Here is a 14,516-nt window from a genome sequence, read left to right as displayed (position 1 = left end):
TGTGATGAGATGTTCAATTTCTATGTCAGAGTGTGATCAAAGTCGGGGCAGCAGGTTAATCAGAATGAGCTCAGGGTAATCTTTGAAAACATATTTGTACAATGAACACTGCTTTAGTTGCAAAACCTATTTCAAAAGTGTGTTTACCTCCACTCTGACATGACAGGAAGACAAAGTTGTGCAATTTGTGATTCACATAAATACCTGAAATGTTGCTTAAACCACTTTATGGTCACCATCAAAATTTAACAAAGTCATTTTTAATAAACATGCAAAACAACCTGCACAAGCTGCAAGATTTATTCATTTATTACAACTCGTCCTACTGTGTGAGGTTCCAGTCTCAGAGTTATTCTGACATTTCTCACATATTATTCAGTTTTTCCTTTTGGTGTAAAACAACAGAGACACTACAGGATGGATGAGCCAATCTCTTCCAACTGTACCTAAAACTAGCACAACCCGCTTGATCAAAAGGACTCTGGGTAATGTAGTGTTCTGCTGTTTTTGTGTGATTTAAAAAAAAAAAAATAGACAGATTATTAAAAAAATGAATTAAAGTTTTACATTAAGAAAAAAATCCAAATTATAATTGAAAATCTAAAGTTTTTTAAAAACAAGAAAAAGAAATAAAAATCAGAAAAAGTAAAGAAAAAAGTCAAAAACAAAACAAAACAAAACAAAACAAAAAAACAGGTGTTCCAGGTGTGACGATCAGCTCAGGTAAGCTGCTGATTCAGGATAGGCTCCAGCTGAAACATTCATCCCAACAGAAACCACAGCTGAACATTCATCATCTACATCCGTTTATTTCAGGTAAAAATATTTCAGTTTTAATGATGAGACAAATAAAATACATTTATTTGTATATCAAAGCTCCTGTGTGACGTTCAGGGTCTGTTCATCTGCTCTGTTAATGTCAATACTGTAGAGGGCTTTAAATCCGCCACTGTTCACTTTGTTTTATTTCAGGGCTGTAATAAACACTGCAGGCTGCAGGGGGCACTGGAGGGACTTCAGATGAATAAACCTTGCTGTCCTCACTGACCGGCCTCATAAATACTACCTGGCTAAACTAGTTATTCACATTTTTGTACAACACTGGTTAACCATCAACTCTAAGCCATAATGCAGCCTCCTGCCACTAGCAGGCGTTGCTGCCATCCTCTCGCTCCATCTCTTGTAGACCAGAAAGATGGAAAGTCTTTGAACTAGAATATAAAAATCTACCATATGCAGTCTGTCAGAATGAGGACACCAATAAACTGTCAGATATACGGGGCTCCACCTGAGATGATCAGAGACTGAAGTCACACGAGGACACTGTGAAAATGAAGCTTTGTGGGGACGTGTAACCTGTATGCAGCGTTAACGGGACATCAGGAGTCCAGGAGTCAATATGTCGGCACACCACACCCTGACCTTTCACCTCTGGGTACAGTGCGGCTGTTTGTTAGCGCGCCATCTTAGCAGTCAGCCTCCTTTTAGCTCTCAACCGATGTGTTGAAAGCTCCTATGACCTATGACCCCAGCTGCAGCAGCAGGTTAGTACCTCTGACCCCTGGATTCGAGGTCTAGATCTTCTCCACATAGTTTCCAGGGAACATCCCCTCTCTGCCCCGCAAGCGACCAAACCACCAACCAGATGGATCTGCGGAAATGGAAAAACAATGCGTAGGAAAAACATTAAGGTAAGCAAGGGAACTACAACCGGGCAGGGTCTTTGTGGGAACTACGACCGGGCAGGGTCTTTGTGGGAACTACGATTCTGGATGAAAAAAAAAAAATCCCTCTTCGTTTTAGTACAACAGTGTAACTAAATTTACTCTTGCTTAACAAGGTGTGTGATATCTAGTAACGTCAATACAAGGTGGGCTACCTTCAGTGACTATCTCAATGATGTCCTGAGCATTGAAGCTAAGCTCATCTGTGTCCTGGGCATCGTAGGCGTACAAAGCTCTGCAGTGAGGAGTTCGGGGCTTCGGTTTGGGCCGACCTGCTCCGGGAGGAGGCTTCACCTCCTTTGAACGGCGCCGGTGTACCCTACAGGTGAGAATCAGGGATTACTGACAACAAACATTTAAGGAACCGGGATGGTCCGGATGGTCCATTTACTGGTCATACTGGTGACCATAGTCATTTCATAAAACTGGGTCACTCCAAGCGGTCTCACCCTGCGGCACCCTGATCAGGAACATCCATAAAGCCCATATCCTGGTTTTGACGGGGACGACTGTCATGGCGACGCTGGTTCTGGAGCCGGGGCAGGGTAGGTTGCTCCATGCTAGACTGCTGTCTCAGCAATGAGCCTCTGGAGTAGGCGCTGCCCTCCTTCGGGGCTCCACCCCCTCTGGAGCGAGATGCTGATGAGAATAAGAAACGTCAAAAACCAGAAGTCTTCTAAGAAGTCCTGAAAACATGTGAAACGTGGTTTTTGCTGATACCCGAGTGTTGCTGGTTACTGGGTGGAGCACGGTTTCCCATGTAGCGGCTCTTGCGGTTGTCTTTCCGGGTGGGACCTAGACAGCAAAAAGACAGGAAGTAATGCCGAGTGGACAGGAGGTTACGTTGGTGACTAAGTCAAGTCACAACTTACGGGAGTTTTTGGGCAGACCCGGTCCGATGGAGACCTGCAGGACCTTTCCGCTGGGCTTCAGGACTGCCTCGTCACCCTGACCCAACTGGAACTGGATCTGTCTGGATCCCGAGGAGCTGAACGGACCCCAGCCACCCTTCTTCACCTTAAACTCCAGGCTGAACGGAGAGAGAAGGGTAGAGATAGAGGGAGTGTTCTATAGTACCCGTCAGGTCTGATTACTCATTTTTAAACCCGGGTTTAAGTGTTGGTTTCTCAGCGCATTTCCTTTAATAGGAACTACATTCATTGGTTGTGCAGTTTGACTCCTTGATTGTCTCATCTAGTTTCAAAACACCAAAATGGCAACAGTGAAAATGCTCATCAGGAGACTTTAAACCATGGGTGCCCAAAGGGTGAGGCCATGGCAGCTAGCTTCATTTTTAAATACAGTGCATGAGATATGCTGGAGAACGACAGATCGTGTTTAAAACTTACAGGTTATTGAATTTTAGTGGCAACTTCCTCTGTGTTTTGTCCTCATAACGTTTGACCAGCAGACTCAGAAACTCCGTTTTAAAGACACTCTGAAGAACGCTGTCGTACTCCTCTTCGTGGATGATGAAGAAGTCATCCTGAAGAGTGCTAACAAACAGAAAGGTAGGTCAGAGAAAGGCAGCAATATTTTGAACTTTATACAACAATTGCTATCTTCTAATAGCTTAATCTTCTGGTGCTGTTATAAGTTCTATTTCCAGTTGTACTTTTCGACCCAGTGGACAGTACTAATCTGGCTCTGCTGCCATTTTCTTTGGTTCTAATTGCAGTTTTTCCCAGTTCTGATGGTATACCTCAGAGAAACAGACTGGATTTTGTTGATCTCAATCTTCCTCTTGAGAACTTCCTGGATTTGACCTTTATCCGGACCGTGTTTCACCTTCTCCCGACCAATCATGTAAAGGAACTTTGGTGTCAGGATAAGGTCTCTCTTCACAGACTGCGGAACAACAGAAAAAGCAACATTTCAGAGAGGAAAGGATGGTTCAGGGACTCTCTATCAGACATGATGGTAAACACTCTCCAGCCGAGGATGTGTTAAAACAGGAGAAGAGAACCATTAGATCTGCTGTAGGCCTGCGGTTTTCCTTTTAGGTTGGGTTCCTACCCTGAATCTGCGGTCATATTTCACCACGACGTCAGCAAAATCAATTCTCTCTCTGCGGCCGACAAACTGTCTGATCTCAGGATGGTTATCGGTCCCGATATAATCACCCACAAAGTTCCTGTTGATGCTGTTTCTGCGGCGCTCTTTTTTGTTCAGCACAACATCAGAGGCTAGAGGAAACACGAATTAAAAGTTACTGAAAACAAACTCAAATTCAGAGTTTTTAACCCATCTATCAAAAACAATCTTACCTTCCTCCCTCATCTTGACGTATTTGCGAACAGCAATGTGTTTGCGCCACGCCTTCTGGATGACGCGAGCATACCCGTTATATTTCCTCTCCCTCATCTCCTCCAACAGAAAGAGCTGGAGAGAGGAAACAGCACCATTATGACAAACTAAAGACAGAGCCAGACCCTGACAGGCCAAGATGACCGTGGGTCACAGCGAACCACAGCGCTGAGATCCTGTACCAGGTTCTACCTCAGGCGCGCTGAATCTCAGCGTTCCTGATTGCAGTTAAACCACTTGCTGAGCTTTTCTTACCGACTCTGGAGCTTTGATGAAGACTTTGGTCTTGCCCAGCTGGAACTGATCCTGGTCCATATTGACCGAGTTGAGGAGGTGCAGCACTCCCTGACGCTCGTCACCTCTCCACTGAGGCCAGGACTCCTTCGTCAGGATGGCGTACCTACAGCACGGCAGTCTGAGTTAGAACCTTAACTCTGTCCCATTAGCTTAAACATCCTAACCATATTTGACCTCCGACCTCTGCAGGAACTTATTGAAGACTCGTCTGTAAGCATATCCAGCTCGACGGACTCTGATGTTCTCTCGCAAACCCAGGTACTCCACCTGGTGTCTGACCCGGTTTTCCTCCCAGTCCCGGGGGCGTTTGGTTTCATTGGGCTTGATGCAGCGGATGTAGTGGGGGGTGCACTTCATCAGGGTCTGCACCAGACTATTAGCTTGTTTCTAGAGGATAGGGAAAACACATGAGAACCACACCTGGTAAAGCTGCTTATTTTACTGTTATTTGAATTCTTAGTGGAGGTCTAACCTCCAGCTTTCTCACCTTGATCTTACTGCTAGCGGTGGTCGGTCGCCCTCTCTTCTCCGCTTCCAGGTTCTCAGGGAACAGAGCTCTGATGAACGGACTGCCCACAAACACACCACAGAGAAGGCATTGTGTCACACACACATGCACACGCACACAGCTTAATTATTTTTTATCACTGATTAATAAAAATAGAAATAATAAAAATAATAATAAATAAAACAACCTGAATACGTAATAAAACAATAGACCTTTTAGTACAATTCTATTTTTTCTGCATAATCCATCATAAAACTGAATCAAATGTAAAAGTCTCTTTTTCATTTTATTAGTTTTAATCTTTTAACTTTATGCATCAAGCAAAAAATAAATTATATGCAGCAGTCTTTGACTTGAACAAATGTGTTTAACATTTAAACCTATGTTCTGCATGTTCCAGCATATAAAATAAAATCATGTTTTGTGTTTACACTCACTCTTTCAAATGGAAACAACAGAAAAACAACAGAAATAAATAAAATCAAAGACTTTAGCAGCTCTTAAGTCTATTGTCAGGTGTTTAGCAGGAGTGGGGCGGGTGGAGGTTTGCCCACAGCGGTCATGTCCGTGGGAGGATCCGGGGGTTTCTCTGTGAATGTCACATTCCCGTGGCAGCGTGCTCGCTGCTCGCTCAGATTCAGAAAGAAGTTTTCTTCCCACGCTGAGTGTACAGCAGGCGCTAATGTTTGTGCCACTTTTTACTGAATCAAACTCAAAGTAATGTGATTACTTCCACGCTTTAAATGCTGCATGGTCATACTCCCTCCATCACTCCATTGTTGATCTGCACACGCCTATTACCACGGACGCAACACACTCGTACGTCATTGTCATGACACTCTCACAAACAAAATCACCGTTTAGTAATGCAGTGACACAGCATGCTAACGGGAAAGGAACAGTAATCTAATTACTTTTTTGCAATGTCAAATCCTTACGTCACTCATTACTTTAAAAAAAGTAATCAGATTACAGTAACACTGCCCATCTCTGCTGACAACAGAATTCCTGACAAAGATGACGCGTTTATTCACTGCAGTTTTGCATCAGGGGCTGATAGAGAGGAACCACGCTCCTAAAAGCCGCCCACATCCATGCACAGAGTACTTACAACTCGCTGCTCTGCATCAGCTCGATGATGTCATTGAACAACACATCTCTGTTCCTCTCACAGAACCCGCTGACATCATACGACACCTGCCCACAGACACAGGTGCGGTCAGTAAACACAGACAGGTGTGGTCATTAAAAACTCTGACAGGTATACAGGTGAGGTGAGGACCTTTCCAGCATAGTGGTGGACTATGAATCCTTTGTTCCAGCTGCTGAAGTGTTCATGAGATCCAATCTGTCCCTGTAATTTCTGCAGCAGGGTCTGATCCGCCCCCTCACCTTTAGCGTGCATCGTGGCGCACACGTCGTCCAGGATGCTCATGATCCCAGGAGGATTCTGCGAAACACAGGGTGTTCACTGAAAATACAGCTGTTTGAATTTGGTTCTATATAGTCTTACTTATAGTTTGTTCAAAACTGTGAGTTCAGCTCCTACAAGCAGCAGAAATTTCACCTGTACTCAGATAATATCATAGCTGCATCGAGAGGCCAAACGAGCCACACACTGTTTTTAAGCTTGTAAAGAGCAAATGTCTTTATCTTTTAATTAAAACTCAACACCCATGAATAGTCAATTAAAAACACCTGATTTTCACCATAAACACAAAAGTGAGAGTAATATTTGAGGACCAATTCTGTTTACATTATACATGCTTCCCTTAGGCAGCATCATTAGATTAGCATACATTTTCACTGCTATGCAGATGACACGCAGCTCTATCTGTCCATGAAGCCAGGTAACACACACCAATTAGTTAAACTGCAGGAATGCCTTAAAGACATAAAGACCTGGATGGCCGCTAACTTTCTGCTTCTTAATTCAGATCAAACTGAGGTTATTGTACTCGGCCCTGAAAATCTTAGAAATATGGTATCTAAGCAGATTCTTACTCTGAATTAAACAAATATGTAAGACTGCTTTCTTCCATTTGTGCAACATCTCTAAAATTAGAAATATCCTGTCTCAGAGTGACGCTGAAAAACTAGTTCATGCATTCATTACTTCCAGGCCGGACTACTGTAATTCATTATTATCAGGATGTCCTAAAAACTCGCTGAAAAGCCTTCAGCTGATCCAAAATGCTGCAGCAAGAGTCCTGACAGGGACTAGAAAGAGAGAGCAGATTTCTCCTGTTTTGGCTTCCCTTCATTGGCTTCCTGTTAAATCCAGAATTCAAAATCCTGCTCCTCACATACAAGGTCTTAAATAATCAGGCCCCATCTTATCTTAATGACCTTGTAGTACCATATCACCCTATTAGAGCACTTCGCTCTCGCTCTGCAGGCCTACTTGTTGTTCCTAGAGCAGGGGTGCCCAATCCTAGTCCTCGAGAGCTACTTTCCTGCAGCTTTTAGATTCATCCTTGTTCCAACACACCTGAATCAAATGAATGTCTTGTTATCAGGCCTTTGCCAAACTTGATGACATGCTGAAGAGGTCATCAAACCATTTGATTCAGCTGTGTTGGAGTAGGGATGCATCTAAAAGCTGCAGGACAGTAGCTCTCGAGGACTAGGATTGGGCACCCCTGTCCTAGAGTATTTAAAAGTAGTTTTTGCTCACATTCATGAAGAAACATTAAGGGTCTCTGAGGGCTAAGAGACCGCACACTTTGATATGAATCCTTTACATTAGTAAAAATTGCAGGAGTATGATAAAATGAGCAGACCACCCCTCTCCAGATCCCAGAAGATGGCTAATGACAAAAAACATTAACAACCTAAAGGGTAGGTGGGGTTGAAGTGGGTGGAGCTAAATCCTGTCTCAGACAGAATGAACTCGGGGGCCAACTGACCCTTACGATGGAGCGCAAATCCTGCTGCAGTTTTTACTGATGTAAAAAATGATTAATGTCAAAGTAGTGTTTGTATAAGAATAAAAACACAGAGATTGAGAGGAGTACTCGTTAAATTTAGTTGTGTTCAGTGATTTGCTGACTCACCAGTTTGGACTCGATGAGGTCACAGACCACCTTGTTGTTAAAATATTCGATGGGAGTCCATTTGATTCCCTCCTGTACGTATTCCTCCTGCAGACATAACAGAAACATTCAGCTTCACATTTAGTCTGTTTATTTTAAGGAAGTCCCTGAAGTATGTCCAACAATGTTATCAGTCAAAGTCAGCAGCGCTCCACCCGCACTTTACACAGAGCAGGTAGAGCACTGCTTTCCCCTCCTGAGGTTTTTGTTTTTTGTATACTTTATTAATCCCCTGTAGGGAAATGACTCTCTGCATTTAACCAATTCACTCAGTGAAGCAGTGTTGCCTGACCGTTTGCCAGAATCTCTTTGAAGCAGTCTGAAAGTCTTTTTCCATGGCCTCTCCGAACTCCTCCCACACTGGAGTTCTTGCTTCAGCCACTGCCCGAGCCACATTCCTCTTGGCCTGTTAGTACCTATCAGCTGCTTCTGAAGCCCGACAGGCTAACCAAGCCCAATAGGACTCCCTCTTCAGCCTGGTGGCTCCCCTCACCTCTGGTGTCCACTATTTGGTTTGAGAATTACCTGCCGGAGGTGTGAGTTGAAGATCTCGCAGACCGGGGCCTCTGCTAGGCGTTCCCAGCTCACCCTCCCAGTGTCCTCCCCGCCACCTGATCCAACTCACCACCAGGTGGTGATCAGTTGACAGCTCAGTCCCTCTCTTTACCCGAGTGTGCAGAACATATGGTCGAGGTCTGGTGATACAATTACAAAATCGATCATTGACCTGCGGCCTAGAGCCTCCTAGTGCCACATGCACTTATGGACACTCTGTGTTTGTTATGGACAAACTGTGGTTTGCACTGAAGTCCAATAACAAAACACCACTCTGGTTCAGATCTGGGACGCCGTTCCTCCCAGTCACCCCCCTCCAGGTCTCGCTGTCATTGCCCACGTGAGCACTGAAGTCTCCCCAGTAGTACAGAGTCCCCAGGTGGACCAGCTTCAAACACCCCACCTAGGGACTTTAAGAAGTCCAGGTACTCTGAACCGTCATTTGGCACATAAGTGCAGACGACAGTCAGGACCCATTCCCCAACCCGAAGGTGCAGGGAACAAACCCTCTCGTTCACTGGGAGAAACTCCAACATACAGGCAGAAAGCTGAGAGTATACTAGGATACCCACAGCAGCCCCGTAGGAGTATGTGGTGTGTGGCTCATTTCTACGTGCCATTTGATCTTTACACAACCTTTGCAGGAGCAAAGAGAGCTGCCCTTTGTCACCGATTCTGTTCGTAGCCAAGTGCTGGAAGGCTTTCACATCGGTGGTCTCAGAATCTCATCGGGAGAAGGGAGCGGGAGATCGACAGACGGATTGTTGCTGCGGCTGCAGTGATGTAGACGCTGCACTGGTCTGTTGTGGTGAAGACAGAACTGAGTGTAAAAGTTACCGGTCGATTCAATTCACCGGTCGATCTATGTCCCTACCCTGACCTATGGTCACGAGCTGTGGGTAGTGACCGAAAGAACGAGATGGCAGATACAAGTAGGGGAAATGAGCTTCCTCCGAAGGGTGGCTGGCCTCTCCCTTAGAGATAGGGTGAGGAGTTCGGCCATCTGGGAGGGGCTCAGAGTAGAGCCGCTGCTCCTCCACATCGAACAGAGCCAGTTGAGGTGGTGACAAGGATGCATCCTGGGCGCCACCTGGGTGAGGTGTTCCGGGCATGTCCCACCAGGAGGAGGACCCAGGACACACTGGGGGGGATTATATGTATGTATAGATGGATGGATTTATTTTAAATCAGTGCTGGTCAAAAATCACTTGGGAGGAAGCTGGAGAATTATCATTTGGATTCCTCGCACGAAAGTAACACCAACAAGACAAAGTTCATCATCTCAGAAAGTAGTTGAATCAAGATTTGTCCAATAAACACCTGTAATGTCATGTGATATTAACTGTTTTCCACTGATATTTTATGTAGTTTTAAAGTCAGGCTGAATCCGTTAAACTTAGTAACAACTACAGATGGCACGATACCACTTTTTTATGTCCGATACCGATACCATAAATTTGGATATCTGCCGATACCGATATGAATCCAATATAGTGTGTTTTTTAATCAATAAAACTGTTTTTTGCTGCATTTTGTATAAGTTCATACTCAAGTTTAAATAAACAACAACACTAAAGCTATTCTGTTATACCTGTATGTAAAAAATACACTGCACCCAAAATATTTTATAGTTCAGCAACACTGATCAATCTAATAAACTTAAACCTGCTCCATCCTCCCTATTCTGGTATTTTAAAGAGTACTTAGCAGAAATATTAAGCAACCTAACTAATAGGGTTGCAAACTCCCAGCAAAAGAAAATAGGGAACCACCCCCCACCCTCCACCTCATGATGCTTAATCGATGTAATCAACTTTAATTTGATGCAGTGTGAAAAAAAATGCACAGAAATAAATTATTTTTCAAGAATAATTAAATAGATTCAACATCTTTCTTCAACAGAATTGCAGACTGCACAGATGGTACCTTCCCAAAGGAAAAAGTACTATAGCTTACTAGGGTATATTAGACTTAACAGTTACTATATACAGTAATGGACTTCTATACATTTTACATCAGATTAAAACTTTGGGTGTAAGATTCAGATAATTATTTATTAAAAGCTCGACATTTTAAATGAGAATAAGAAAGAAAAGTATGTCTTTGTGCCCCTTTTCCCTGTTCATGCCCTATCGGCCCCCTGGCTACACTTTGCTAGATCCGCCCCTGCACAGTTACCAGCCGTCAGCTACGTGAAAAGGATCCTGGTGTAGAAAGTAATATTAAATACATTCTAACAACAGCTTATCAAGGTTAAACGTGCTGCTGTTGTTCAGCCGCTGGTTTCCTCTTTCTGGTGCAAAGTGGGCCAAAAACAAAGAAGAGAGACGGACTCCCGACAGAAAAGCCGATCAGCTGATCATTGATCAGTTTCATGAAGTAGCGGCAGGAGAGGGAGGGAGAGAGGCAGTCACTCCATATATCGGTTGTTAAGCTTAACGTGGGAACGCTTTACAAACATTCAGAGATGAACTTACACACTTGCTTTACTTCTCTCTGGGATAACTTCCTCGGAGATGAAATGCTGGTTTGGTAGCGAGGCTACAAATACACACAGCCGCTCTATCACGTGATGCACACTGCTCCGACTGCTACGGTTATGAGCCGAGTTACGCCGTGTCGCAAGTTTTGTGAGGTGTTTTTTTGATATTTAATGGATCGGATTACATTTTTTATTTCTCTCCGATATCCGATCCAGTAATTTAGGTCAGTATCGGACCGATACCGATACGTAATATCGGATCGGTCCATCTCTAGTAACAACCACAAAATTAATCTAATCCCAAAGTTATTTTAAAACGTTTCTTAAACCAGCACGTTTGACTTTTAAACATGTAACAGATTAATTGTTTGTTATCTGTGCACGAAGCGTTCAACACAATTTATTAAAAAACAGAACAATATCACCTGTTCAGCCTTCAGAGTGAGCTCAATAAAAATCTGCTGCAGCTTCTCGTTGACAAAGTTGATGCAAAACTGCTCGAAACCGTTTTGCTAAAATACAAAAAAGTAAAAAAGTTCATCAATAATCAGAGTAGTTGATCATCAAATCAGCAGGAACAATCTAACGGGACAAGTCTGTCAAAGCAGTGGAACAGGAAGTGTGTTTGTACCTGGAAGATCTCGAAGCCGTAGATGTCGAGGACTCCGATGTTGAGCTCCTCCTGCTCCTTCTGCATGGCTTTATTAATACACTGACACAGAAACAGGAACATGAATGAGCGGCAGTTAAAGAACAAAGAAGAAAGTGTGCAGGCACTGTGCAGGCACTGACATCAACGAGGAAGTCGAAGAGTCGGGCGTACAGCGCTTTGGACAGGGCGTCTCTGGAGAAACAGGCCTGCTCGGTGTTCAGGGTCACCGAGATGGACTCGGTCTTCCCGCCCCACTTACTGTCCATAATCCTGCTGGTCAGCTTACTGCAGAGACCATCCTGAGAGATCCCCAGCAGGTAGGCCGGAAAGGCCAGGACTGACGAGGAGACAAAAGATTTTATTGGCTTAGTGGTAATAAAAAACAGACAAAACACTGTTACATGAAGACAGTCGTATAATAGTGTCATGCAGTGTCCTGTAGTGTCAGGAGGTTTCTCACAGTCCTGGCTCTCCACCACAGCATAGTTGTTCTCCTCTCTGAAGCTGATGTTTCCCAGATGAAGAATTCCAGCCACGAGCTGAAGAACTGAATCCTGATCTTCCAGAGACAGACCGACCACTGACATGGCCTCCTGAGACACACACAGGTACACACACTTTAATTCACACACCCACACATGCACACACGCACACACACACACACACACACGCACATACAGACCATCGTATCCGAGAACTCCTTCTTGTCGTTAACGTCCTCCACCGTGTAGGTTCCCGTTTGGTTGAGGTAGTTGTAGTAGTCAGGGGTCGTGACCCCGAGGTTCTCCCTCTGCTCTGCGGTAGCCCCTCCCAGCAGCTGAGGTCAGATGCCAGCATTAGCTTCCATTAACAGTTATAGTACATACTGCAGCACATATTGCAGTACCTGGTAGTAGATGTGGAAGTTTCTCTCTCCTTGATTCTGGGAGACGACTCGACTTTTCTCCAGCAGGAAGTTGGAGATTTTGCCTCCATCAGGAGCTCCTCCTCGGCTGAACTGGATCTCGAAGTATTTGCCCTGTCAGGAGGAGGTGTGTCTGTGGGCATCTATGAATCTGCGTGGCAGCAGCCAAAGTATCCGTGTGCGATCATACTCACGAATCTGCTAGAGTTGTTGTTGCGGACGGTTTTGGCGTTTCCGAAGGCCTCGAGCAGAGGGTTGGACTGCAGGATGATGTCTTTGACGTGCTGCAGGTGATAACACAGGGTGGCATCGCTAATATCATCTGTAACCATGGTGACTATCAGCTGACACAAACAATGAGCTGTTTTCTGATATAAACTATGGAAGACCCAACGTGCCAAAATAAAAAGGTGAAGAATTAAAAATTAAATCTTATCATATGTCTGGTTTATTAGATTAAAATTAAAACTTTGAATAAACGTTTATTTATTGTTATTATTTGAATTGTTATTATAAAATGAGCATCACATGATAAACAATGTTTCAAACCAGCACAGCAGCAGCGATGAGTGTCGAGATAAACTACAAAGTGCAAAAACGATTTGTACCACAAGGTGAAGCAGTGCGGCAGCATAACCTTTATGTCAACCAATCAATGGCCTCCGGTTCTGACCTGAACTTTGTCGCCTCCTCCGGACACTTTGGACACGTAGCTCATGATGTATTTGGCAGCAACAGTTTTTCCGGCGCCGCTCTCGCCGCTGACACGCAAAGACAAACATCACGTTACACATTAGTGAAAAGAGTCTGTTTGAAGAGCTTTAAGCCCCGCCTACCTGATGATGACACACTGGTTCTCGCTGTCAATCATCATGTTTCTGTACATGTTGTCAGCCAGCGCGTAGATGTGGGGGGGGTTCTCGTACTGAGCCTGTCGGGGGCGGGGCATTCAATCAGCTGTTTGTCTGTTTTTCGTTTGTATTTGTTTGTCGATTGGCCGCTCGCTCTTACCGCTCCCTGGTAAAGCTCCACTTCCCTCTCGGTGAAATACGGCAGCTGTTTGAACGGATTCACAGAGATCAGCACTGGACCGATGTAAGTCTGAAAGAAAAGGGTCAAGGAACAGAACCAGAACCAGGACCTGGACCTGGACCCAGCAAGACACATTTCCATCAGAGACAGACCATCCCAGTGCCGGATTTTCAGCACCAGCAGAACTAAGCATCTGGTCCCAAAGCTGGAACTGATGATGTCACTACGTGTGGGAGGGGCTACCACAGAAACTCACTGGTGATTGGCTGATCCAGCTCACAGATCAGCCAATCACTGTCTGTGTGCCATGACTTTCTTCTCTTAATTTCCAACGGATAACTGATCCTACTTTAGTTGGAGGTCTCTTCCTGTTTAAAGGGAGTCTTTCCTCCCCACAGTTGCCTCGGGCTGCTCAGATGGAGTCATGTGATCGTTGGGGTCTTCTCTCTTGTAGTCTTTGTTATTGAAATATAAAAAAACCTGATTAAAATTTGGCCACCCTCCCCTTCAGGAGCATCTGTGTGTGCAGCTCAGGATGTTTCTTCTCTTCTTGCCTCATCGCGTGATCCTAAACTCGGACGGCCTCTGGGTGACAAACCCGGTGAATCAGGAATGTGGCAAGCGAGTTTCTGAACTGCCACAAGAGGGCAGCACAGCTCATGCGTCTGCTCTGCACATCCTCAGAGAACAGAAGGCGGTCGGACTCACACCACACAACCCTGTGAATAAGAAGACAAATACAAAACGAGCATGCTCCAGGTGCCTCCTCACCTGACTGACGCAGGCTCACCGGCTTTATTGATCCAATTAATAAGTTTCACAAACTGAAGCAGAACTTCACTCTGAGCTCACAGGTGAGACACTGTGACAATAACTAAACAGCTGTGAGTTAACTGAACGTGAGGTCATCAACCAATCAAATCGAGCGTGTGCGCTGAGGATACAAAGATGTAGTCGTCC

General features: G+C 44.7%; 1 protein-coding gene across 1 annotated transcript in view; it reads right to left on the bottom strand.

Moving 5' to 3' along the window:
* Window positions 1–286: 286 nt before the first annotated feature.
* Window positions 287–14,516, bottom strand: part of myo1eb (myosin IEb) — a 17,014-nt gene continuing 2,784 nt past the window's right edge. The window contains exons 2-27 of the mRNA XM_031749308.2: window positions 14,501–14,516; window positions 13,536–13,625; window positions 13,361–13,455; window positions 13,198–13,285; window positions 12,719–12,808; window positions 12,507–12,638; window positions 12,303–12,437; window positions 12,081–12,213; window positions 11,761–11,957; window positions 11,600–11,680; window positions 11,394–11,480; window positions 7,893–7,979; window positions 6,119–6,286; window positions 5,948–6,033; window positions 4,816–4,897; window positions 4,510–4,715; window positions 4,287–4,431; window positions 3,992–4,106; window positions 3,741–3,910; window positions 3,427–3,572; window positions 3,074–3,220; window positions 2,597–2,754; window positions 2,445–2,519; window positions 2,174–2,363; window positions 1,880–2,043; window positions 287–1,651 (exon numbers count right to left, since the gene is read on the bottom strand). The exon at window positions 14,501–14,516 is cut by the window's right edge and continues 122 nt beyond it. Of these exons, the coding sequence (XP_031605168.1) occupies window positions 1,575–1,651; window positions 1,880–2,043; window positions 2,174–2,363; window positions 2,445–2,519; window positions 2,597–2,754; window positions 3,074–3,220; window positions 3,427–3,572; window positions 3,741–3,910; window positions 3,992–4,106; window positions 4,287–4,431; window positions 4,510–4,715; window positions 4,816–4,897; window positions 5,948–6,033; window positions 6,119–6,286; window positions 7,893–7,979; window positions 11,394–11,480; window positions 11,600–11,680; window positions 11,761–11,957; window positions 12,081–12,213; window positions 12,303–12,437; window positions 12,507–12,638; window positions 12,719–12,808; window positions 13,198–13,285; window positions 13,361–13,455; window positions 13,536–13,625; window positions 14,501–14,516 (3,160 nt within the window). The 3' untranslated portion in view covers window positions 287–1,574. The remainder of the gene's footprint in view (window positions 1,652–1,879; window positions 2,044–2,173; window positions 2,364–2,444; window positions 2,520–2,596; window positions 2,755–3,073; window positions 3,221–3,426; window positions 3,573–3,740; window positions 3,911–3,991; window positions 4,107–4,286; window positions 4,432–4,509; window positions 4,716–4,815; window positions 4,898–5,947; window positions 6,034–6,118; window positions 6,287–7,892; window positions 7,980–11,393; window positions 11,481–11,599; window positions 11,681–11,760; window positions 11,958–12,080; window positions 12,214–12,302; window positions 12,438–12,506; window positions 12,639–12,718; window positions 12,809–13,197; window positions 13,286–13,360; window positions 13,456–13,535; window positions 13,626–14,500) is intronic.

This window comes from Oreochromis aureus, linkage group 11 (genome assembly GCF_013358895.1).
Source record: "Oreochromis aureus strain Israel breed Guangdong linkage group 11, ZZ_aureus, whole genome shotgun sequence".
NCBI classification, from domain to species: domain Eukaryota; kingdom Metazoa; phylum Chordata; class Actinopteri; order Cichliformes; family Cichlidae; genus Oreochromis; species Oreochromis aureus.
Note: the sequence above shows the minus strand (reverse complement) of the source record. Positions and strands in the feature narration are given on the sequence as shown.